Genomic DNA, 10,309 nt, shown 5'->3' with positions numbered 1-10,309 from the left:
GCATCGTTTAATATTTGACGTTACTGGTACATGTATGTTGAGTACTTTTAAGTTCTTTGCCGTTTATAGATGGAAGTTTTTGTCAAAACTATCGCAAGCCAAAGTCAGTAACACATGTATTAATGATCAAATTAATATTTCTAGACCAAATTCATCATAATTTAGTCATAAATAAAAGGCTTTTACTTGTAATTAATTCATTTCTTCCAGTTCGTGATAGAATTAAATATTAAAGTAAATGCTGTCCTCTGATGAAGGCATATTAAGTTCTACATTTTTTGTCTATGTCAATTTCAGAGAATCGAAGCACCTGGACTCCTGATGCGATCTAACCAATGACATTGAGTTTTGCCGATCTTGAGACTGAGACAATTTGCTTGACAAAATGAAAAGTTCCAATTATTAAGTTAAAGGTAAACATTGTTCATAATCATATCTAATGCTACATCATAATTTCAAATAGTATATCATAAATCATATATAGTTTTCGGATCTCACCATGATTTGTATATATTATAAAGTTATACACTATATTTTTTTTACTGAATGATCAGAAACTTTGATGCCCTTTGATTGAATCTTATTCTTTTGCCCGAGTTGTTCCACAGCAAGGTCAGAATGTTTTGTATTTATTGTTTTTTAATGTAAAAGGTGAAGTTAACGAACAGTGACAAAACAATTTATATGTGAAGAGGGCCGTAAACATGGACCCATGGAAATTGCGGAATTAGGATTAGTCTCTTAAGTATTTTAAAACTGATTTTATTGTTAAAATATATCAACAAAATACACGTTAAAAAAGAACTTTTAAAAGTAACTTCCAATGATATTTTATATTTTATTCCACTCATTTTGGAAAACTTAAATGAAATACACTACAAATTATATACGATGTAGGTTTCACTAAAGATTTTCGTATGGCCTACTTTTACGTCACACTTTTGATTGTGAGGTCAAATTTCAAACTTCTTGCTAATTAATCAATTGCACTTGTTATTTGTTGTCAATAACGCTTGTTTTTGCTGATAAATGATAAAAATTGAGCTAGATTTTTATTATCATCTACTAATTTAAGGATTATCAAGCATATTGAGACTGTTGCTAAGGACGAAGTCTATTGTAAGTAAAATCTTAAGTTCAATCTGATACGCATGCGTTCGTGAAAAGCACTTAAGATTTGTCGTAAGAGATTCGTAAGTTAAAATCTTAAGCAAAAACGTAAGAGGTGCCTAAGAGTAGAAAGCATTCCTTGTTGACCGGTGGCACATGCCGTGAGCCCTATGTTAAACGGAAGTTTTATGAAAAAACAATTCAAAATAAAAAGAACAAAAATTGCAGCATGACACATAATATTTGGTTTGCGAAAAAAAGATGTGTTATGTTACGAGTATAGATCTTATCGAAGTCAACAATTAAATGGTATTTTCTCTTACAGATCGTAGTTCAAACTTAAATGTCGGAAGATTTATCAAATGGCTTCCATTAAAAAGCTTTGACTGCATTTCTAATATTTATTGTGCTAAAAGTAAAAAAAATAGTATGGATCCTTTTTATAATCATGCAAATTATATGCCATTGGATGTTCTCAACTAATCAGGAAAGGTCATATTGACTGTCACCATTAATGAGTTCCGTCACATGAATAAATTGTTAAAGTTTTACATGTTGATCACAATATTTCTTTTCGATTGGATGTTTAATTTCAATGAAAAGAATACTACTTTGCATACGAACAGAGAAGCCAACAATGGCTTTGATCACGTGTTGTTGTCTATTACAAATGCTGTGCTAGTAATCAATCTTTCAATGAAATTGATCAGTATGATTAGTATGATTAGTATATTGCTGAATTCTCTATTCCATATGCAAAGTGGTATTCATCTCCTTGAAATCAAACATCGAATCGATGCGACGTGTGAATATAAAAAAGTGACACACTGTTCCTGGATTGATAGTAGGAAGACAGAACCTTTCGTAGTCAAAATCATTTTTAAAAGCAAAGGTCAAACAATTGGTATGAAACAAGTCAGTCAAATACACGAATGGAGAGACGAAATTGAGACCACAAGCCAGTGGGAGGGGGGCAATAATGAATAAAAAGACAATATTGCCAAATTCAAATAAAACTTACAATCTAACCATGGAATGAGCATTGGCTGTCATGATGAGTCGAATTCATCAAATGGTTTTTGAAGAGTTAACAAGAAGACTTCTGTAGGAAAAATGCAAAACTGGTGTGCGCAATGTTTATACCACGCAAATAAAAAGCAAAATTTTTTTTGTGTTTATAGCTGTTTTTTTTTTTAAATTATTCATATAAAGATGTCAAATGCTAAAAATATTGTATCGATCCGTTGTTACTTTCAAAGAGAACCATGGAGAATTACCCTCATAATTTCATATTCAGAGTTTCATATGGATTTTTGCCCAGTCTAATTTATTGCTTTAGATGAACAGTAGTTTGTTACCAAATTAAAGGAGAAGATATTTAGTAGAAACTTGCTTATAAATTTTAGATACCTTGCTAATTATAGATGATAATATGAGACTTAAAGGATGTTGTCATTGAAAGTTAAGATCAAGAGCTTGGATTTCAAAAAATGCATTCTGAAATATTCTTGCAAAATTATTGAAAAGGTTCATAATGTTCTACTAGAAATATATTGTAACAGAGATTATAATATATGGTGACATATTTTGTTCCTGTTCACTAGTTCTTCTTTGAAAGATTATGTGGACATGCTAGATACGGTAAATCATTTTTTTTTATTCGCAAGAACTTTTTTGCGTCTTTACGCGAGTCTACCTTCGCGTAAATATATATATATATATATATATATATATATATATATATATATATATATATATATATATATATATATATATATATATATATATATATATATATATATATATAAAAACAATGACTTGCAAAAATCGTCTAGCTTATAAATGTTCTACTAGCTCAGAATGATTTTTTGAGAAAATATAATGATCTACAGTTACTGTAATTGTGTCGAATATTTGATTATTTTGGAAAATCTTCAAAATACTGGTATTTTATTGATACATTTATCTTACAACTCAACTCAACATATCTATGTTGCCTGGTGATATTGATATCTTGCTTGTTTCATATTCTATAGAAAAATAACATCCATACAGGGAGCAGAAATATACCTGAATAAAAATACAATTTCAATGTTCAAGACCAGCACGTATGACAATATTAAAACATGCCATATTATTGATATAAGTTTAAATTAAGATACCATAATCAGAATTATTCACAATAAAGATAAAATTTGTTTGTCTAATTGAATGTCACGGTCATAAACTTGCTTGTTCATAGAAATAAATTCTATCATAATGATTTATTCACGAGCGAAGTAAATTAAAATAATCAGCAGGGGTATCTATCCAGTCCAAGATCGATTATTACCACAAAATTTAGGGGAAAAAATATCCCCATGCGTTAAATTAAAAGCAATATGATATGAAAATTGTAGGGAATTTAAATATTTAATCTTAATTCACTTGTTTATGTACTTAGAAGGCAATCATATTAATATTACATCCTAAATAGAGGTAAATGTTTTTCATTGTCAAATAGCAAGATCAACGTCGTTATTTTCGTATTACTATTATATCTATGTAAAAGTATATTTTTAAATTTAAAAAAGTTTGAATTTATTTTTACTATTTTTTCCTTATGTGAAGATTAAGATACATGTCGATTTCACAGAAACTCTGAAAATCGTCGTAATGGGAGAATGATAGACATCAATAACTTCATTCCAAGTCCTTTTTTTCAAGTTGCATACACCAGATTTGCTATTTTTCATCATGCATATTCTTGATTTTTCCTATCATTATATAAAGATAGATAAGTGTATTTCTTTCAATTTTTATTTACAGATGTTAATATATAAACAATACATTTACACGGTGCTGATGATTTTACCATTTAATTTACTGGACATTGAGGGTGCTTCTCAAACTGACTGTGAGTATAAAAAACTTTTTTACGACAAAACTAAAAATTTACACTCTTACTATTGTTTTTCTGAAATGTATCGAATATCCAGTAATGTAACATTCTGGTAAAGATTTATGGTAAAGAACACAATTATATCTACGAACTATTATAGATTTGTGTCTATTTTTCGTACAATTTATCAATCCAAATATGTTTGGGAATAAAAGCACTCGAGTTAATGACTGTAGTATGTGACTGGAAAAAATGGCATCGAGTAGCCCTATCTTGATTCTTCCTATTTCAACACATACATGTTTTTCATATATTGTTAACGGCGGGTGTTACCGGTCGGCAGTGGATGCTCACGCATCCATGGTACCTGATCCCACCTCTGATGTTTTGGAGGTCCGTGTTTGCTCTGCTCCTATTTTGTATTGTTTTACGGACTTTTGATCTTGAATACTGTTCGTTATCTCCATATGTTTCATTCTTGTTAAACTTTTTAATGTTATTACGTGATACCTATATTATTTGATATAGATAAACACGTGGATTGTCGATATCACTTTCACTATCACCCCTTGTCTTGGATGGAAGCGTATAACGTTTGTGAAGGCAATAACCAAACATTGTTAAAACTGGATAATGCAGCTGAACACACGCTTTTCAGTTCACTTGCCCGTTCCAGAATTAACGTGATACTGTCATCAACCGTGTAAGTTCTATTTAATTTTTTTGTACATTAAATCATTGAATATTCTCAATTTTAAAGTTTTTACGGAATAACTGTCTGGATTTTGTTAGTAAAAATGACCTTATCAAGCGATTTGCTTGCGTGGTTCGGCTTTATGAATAATAGTATGATGCAAGCCAATTTTTTGTTCAACATCATAAAACTTTATATCTGACAGTTATTTTAAATACAGTACTTATAAGATTTCGTTAATTCATGTGCTTGATCCTAACCCGCGCGCCCAATACTCAATTCTCTCCCTCTCTTTTTTGCTTAACAATTGTTTTTATCAACACTTATCCATGAACTAAAAGCTTTATGAAGAAACGAAGTTATTTTTAGCATAAGTTGTAGTTTATCTCGGAAAAAGAAATTTTAGATATGCAAAATAACCATTCTGCATATTTCTTCCAGTTAATATTGATTTATTAAGTTTCTGGGGTCTTGGTGCTCATTATCGAAAATCATTCTTTAAATTCTGTTCCATAATTCTTTTTCACATTAAATGAGGTACATGTACCAATATGGGAATTTCTCTTTTTTAATGGTTCTTTTTTCTGTAGAGAATCCATGTGGATCGGACTAAGTGCCACCTCCAAGGATGGAAATATGTATCATGTATGGCCAGATTGTACACAAATGACTTCTAGTGTAGGATTTAATCCTTGGCCGAATCTTGTAGAGGCCCAGAAAGAGGGATGTGTGATGTTAAATCCTTCATTAAATTCCTACTCAGTAAGAGATTGTTCTAGTTCATTTGAGTATGTCTGCGAAGAAACAACTACAGGTAAGTCATTGTAAAATATAGTTTACTTTGCAAAATGTTTTTGGGATAAGTTAATTATTACGCTTTTAAGGTATGTCACCCGTGAAAGTTAAATCAAGGATTTTTTGAGAAGTATATTTTGGATAAGAACTCATATAGTGTGACTATAAATCGCAGAGAAAATAGGGGGTCAATGTGCATCATACTGATCTACAGCACTATTAAGTTGACCTTTTTGCACTTAAATTTTAACTCTTTGGTTAATTACTTTAACCTTTATCATATTTCATCAGGTTACCATGGCAATAAATATAATCTTATTTTACGTAAACAAATCTTGCAAATTAAAGTGCATAAATTATTTGTGATATTTTGGGTATTAAAAAAATTAATAGACAATAACACATTTTCTTATATCAAACTTTTTACGACTCAAGTGCTGATCAGTCACAAGTATCGAGCAGTTTAAAATAATGAAAGAAAAGGTTTGGGTTAGTGATGTTAATTTTGAAATACTGGTCAAAATATGTGATTTTCAGGCAAAAAATGGTGTAAATTTTATCTTGACTTCTTTTCATTTTTTGGCAAAGTTTGTTGAGAGAAGGTGTAAAACTTGTTAAAAAAATATAAATTGAGACCTATATTAAATATTTCTGGCAATATCATAACGGAAAATATTCTCCGAGTAAAAGTATGTGAGGCTAAAGTTCCAAGATATTAAATTTAATAAATGTGCAGATTTGCAGAATTTTCTGCTAAATATCCTTCCACCACAAGAAATAGTCCCTCATAAACCTTGCTTCTTTGTAGCTTTTTGAGCAGTTTTTTCTTTGAAAGTTAAAAAAATATATACATTGTTGAATTTAAATATGTAATAAGAATTGAATTTTAATAAATAGTTTTGAAGTAAGAGGTTCTGCGTGAACTTTTCTAAAAAGCTGATGAGTGACATACCCTACCATAAAGATTTCTAAAAATGTAATAATTTGAGACAGAAAAGCACTTTTACAACGCAAAATGTAATAGCAACGCAAAATGTAATAAACTGCGGTTACAACATTTTGCGTTGTTACATCTTAGGTTGATCTCTACGCAAAATGTAATTACACAAAATGTAATAATCCTTAAAAGTGCGGTTACAACATTTTGTGTTATTACATTCTGCATTGATTTCGACACAAAATGTAATAATGCAAAAACCCCAGTATTTTACATTTTGCGTTGTTATTACATTTCGCGTTGTAACATAGCACAATTGCATTTCCTCAAATAGATAAATATAAGAGTAGAAAACAGCTCATGTAAATTATTTTTCTTATTGACAGATCCAGCTCAATGTTTTTATCCAATGACAGACGCAAATGTTAAACAATTCTTTCAAGTAAAAGACATTCACCAAATAGATGAGTCCTCTTGCGCCCAGTTATGCCATTCAGTTTCCCATTGCGCAGGCGTAATGGGGAACTCTGCCACTTGCTCAATATTCACTACTCTAACAAATGCATACGCCACACCAGGTCGTGGAATCGTATATGCTCATAGTAAGAAATGACTATATTGGATCTCTTCTATTTTTCTTTGTTGAAAAAGGATGGAATGTGATAGCTTGTATTATTTTAGATACTGAGTATATAAAATGCACTTTTCTTTTTTTCTTTGCATTATCCTACTTAATTAAGATGAAGAATGTCTTTAAACTGGTGCTAGAACAGTAGATATATATCCCTAAAATAATACAATTTTTATTTAGCTTTAATAAACTGGAGTCAGTACTCAACTCTAAAATCTACTGTTCCACCTGCGGAGATATGTAGTATGTCATTCCCCACCGATATCACAATGGCGTCCAGTGCAATTTCCTACTCGTCATCAGAATATTTGTTCTCGTCAGTGCTAAATGTTGATACAACAGGATCAATTATTTCGCATACTTCAACAGAAATGTCCATATCATCACTATCAGTTGTCCCAGTGTCGTCATCTGAAACTCTTTATCCTTCATCAGAATCTATTTTTTCAACAATCTTAGGTGTTGATTCATCAACACCACCACTGGAACCAAGTATAACTTCACAAATGTCATCAGATTCGTCCATATCAAGCACTCCTGCTTTGCAAACTTCAGTAGAATCAATATTTTCTTCCCCAGATATTCTTGGTATGTATAAATGAGTCGTAATACTTTTAATTCATTCAATCAATTGCATTTCAATATAACTAGACTTTTGTGGATCAACATGAACAGAAACTTAAATTATTTTGACCCGTTTCTGTTCTTTTTCAGCCTCGTCATCTTCCTATTGTAATTGTCCGTGTAGGACGGTACACAATATAACGTACACACCCGAGGAGCTCCAAAAGAAATTAGAACAAATGAAAGCAGAACTGACAATTGAAGCAAAGGAAACCAGTAAATACAAAAGAACACTTATCAGTGTACCAGACCATCGGCCCTCGGCCCGCGGTATTGGGAGCGTGGGAATTCTTATTTTATGTACTATTATTATCCTGCTTGTGGCATTTGATTTCCCACGTGCTGCCCACCATACTCTGATAATCGTCAAATGTGCAAAAGAAAAACTTAACACAAAAACAAGTAACCATAGCACAGATTTATAATTTTATTATACTTCTCTTGCAATGTTACAACATTTACATGTATTTTGAAAACAAGGCTATATGACATTGGTAGAATATTTATAATAATTATATCTTCACTTTAAATTCTCTTTTCGTCATTTCCTCCACAATTTTTACCTGTAATTTCTTGGAATGATCTTTTTTATGGTTAACCGAGCAATTCAAATATTATTTTTCTCAGCTAATTATGTACAAGTGGTTTAAGACAGAGGTCACACCATTCAAATATCGTTGCATTTTGATTTATATCAATATCTTAATATGCAAAAAATTGTGTTAGGTTGATTTGATCCTGATTTGTATAGCTTCAATTGACTTTTGAACTTAATTGTTGCTATCTCCATATATATTTCATGTTTTATGCAAGAGCTATACGTTTGATGGAATTTTAAGCACAAATTTAAACTTAAAAATGAAACATTTTTACACTGAATATTTTTTTAATATTTTTTTTTTCTTAAAATGATAAAATTTGAATTCTTTATGAAATCTTGACTTTCTTGAGCTCCGTAATGTGACAAAAATTTTAAAGAAATAATCTATTGTTGAGCTTGAAATAGTTGAATTTAGATAAAAAGTATATACATTTATCATTCACAAATAACTCTGAAGCTTTGTGATATAATGACGTCAATTGTATTCCACCTGGTTTCGTCATCGATATAAAAAACAGAGAAAGGGTCTTGTACCACTCTGTATAAGGTAGTAAAATTAGAATCCCTTGTTACTGCCACAATCATCGTTGTAATATTTTGTTGCCTGAGATTTTTCATTTTCTCCTCAACCCTACTAACATTTGCCCAATGACCATCTGTGATGATAACAATGATCTTGTTCCTTTTGAGATCAGATGAGATACTAGAGGATAGAAGTTGAACAGCTGCTTCCGACAGTAAACTCTCTATATTAGATTCTGATTTCTTCCCAGGACTAAGTTTCTGCAAATTTACCAGAAATTGGTCGTCATGACTGTAATATGCAAAGTCGTCTACATCGTAAGATATTCGACCGATTCGGACATCCTTTTTTGTCAGAAAATATCTGTGAGCTATTTCCGATGCAACAATTAGGGAGTTCTTGAAATCGACTCCGGACAAATTATTGTCCTGTATTATTATAACGTCAGTATTGTTAGAGACTCTGCAATCTGAAATTAAATAAAACTGTAATGTTCATATGTTGTCTTCGTATGCCTTCTTTAATATTTTAGACAATTTAGATGTTATCATACTTTGTAAACTTAAGGAGGCTGAGGGGTCAACAAATTAACCACAAATTAACCACCAGATTTTACTAATTTTTTGATATGGTATCTTAAGCTGTCAACTATCATTTGGCAAAGAAAAAATTCATACATTTTAGTTTTAAAATTTGATCATTTTTGTATATCTTTATATGGAGCTCTTCTTTTAAAGGAGATAAAAATAGTCTGAAAATGGCTGCCACCCCCAGCCTCTTTAAATCGTTTTTATTCTCAACATTGACTGATTCTTAGGACTAAAAAATCCATTTCCAATAAAAACATTTACTGTATAAGTGGAGATTTTAGCGAGACGCAAATTTAGCGATTTGCCCTGAAAAACTGGTAATTTATTTTTAGCGAGATGTTATTCTAGCGATTTTGAAATGCACGGTAAAGAAGTTATAAGAAATAAATTGTTAACGATATTCAATTTTAGCGATCTCAGCACCCTCGTTAATAATGCCAAAATTAAATCCTCGCTAAAAATTCTACTTATACGGTACCTTCTGTTAAACAATGTTACAGCGGTGCTTTGGGATTAAAAGTTTATATGGTTTGATTTATTCGTTTTATTATTTATGCATTTATTTTGGTTACCTTATTATAAAAAAGTGTCGAAACTTTGAAAGCTAATCATATTCTTACTTATACAATCATTATGCATAGCCTTTTTCAAAAGCATATTGATTGCGTCATCATTAGATGAAGAGAATACTAATGGTCCATAGATATTCCTCTGATCCTTTGAAGCTAATTGTACAAGCTCGAAATGGTCAATCGCTTCTCCAATTCCTATTGTGATTATCACGTGATATGGCCACATCCGGAATCGTTCTGCTGCTTTCACGGCTGCATCTCTCACCCATTCTCAATATAAGGGCACAAATGCCTCTCTGATTTTTTAAAAAATGAGGTTCAAGATAACAATTTTTCTATCAATTACCTTTG

The 10,309-nt window shown here is 31.0% G+C and overlaps 1 protein-coding gene across 1 annotated transcript; it reads left to right on the top strand.

Annotated features, from left to right (window-relative positions):
* The first annotated feature begins 272 nt into the window (after positions 1–272).
* LOC134242011 (uncharacterized) lies at positions 273–8,265 on the top strand. The gene is made up of 7 exons (XM_062724017.1): positions 273–413; positions 3,919–4,006; positions 4,520–4,694; positions 5,276–5,499; positions 6,804–7,019; positions 7,229–7,636; positions 7,763–8,265. The coding sequence occupies exons 2-7, from the start codon at positions 3,919–3,921 to the stop codon at positions 8,095–8,097; spliced, it is 1,446 nt and encodes a 481-aa protein (XP_062580001.1). The 5' UTR covers positions 273–413; the 3' UTR covers positions 8,098–8,265.
* The last annotated feature ends 2,044 nt before the right edge of the window (positions 8,266–10,309 follow it).

The sequence above is a fragment of the Saccostrea cucullata genome, unplaced genomic scaffold, assembly GCF_032062105.1.
Source record: "Saccostrea cucullata isolate Sc308-1 unplaced genomic scaffold, CSIRO_AGI_Scuc_v1 ctg5577, whole genome shotgun sequence".
NCBI lineage: Eukaryota > Metazoa > Mollusca > Bivalvia > Ostreida > Ostreidae > Saccostrea > Saccostrea cuccullata.
This window is presented reverse-complemented; position numbering and strand designations above follow the sequence as displayed.

Coding starts and splice junctions, on each gene's coding strand:
- LOC134242011 (XM_062724017.1), top strand. CDS start 3,919: ATGTTAATATATAAACAATACATTTACACGGTGCTGATGATTTTACCA. Junction 5,500..6,803: donor CTGCGAAGAAACAACTACAG/GTAAGTCATTGT, acceptor TCTTATTGACAG/ATCCAGCTCAATGTTTTTAT. Junction 7,020..7,228: donor TGGAATCGTATATGCTCATA/GTAAGAAATGAC, acceptor ATTTTTATTTAG/CTTTAATAAACTGGAGTCAG.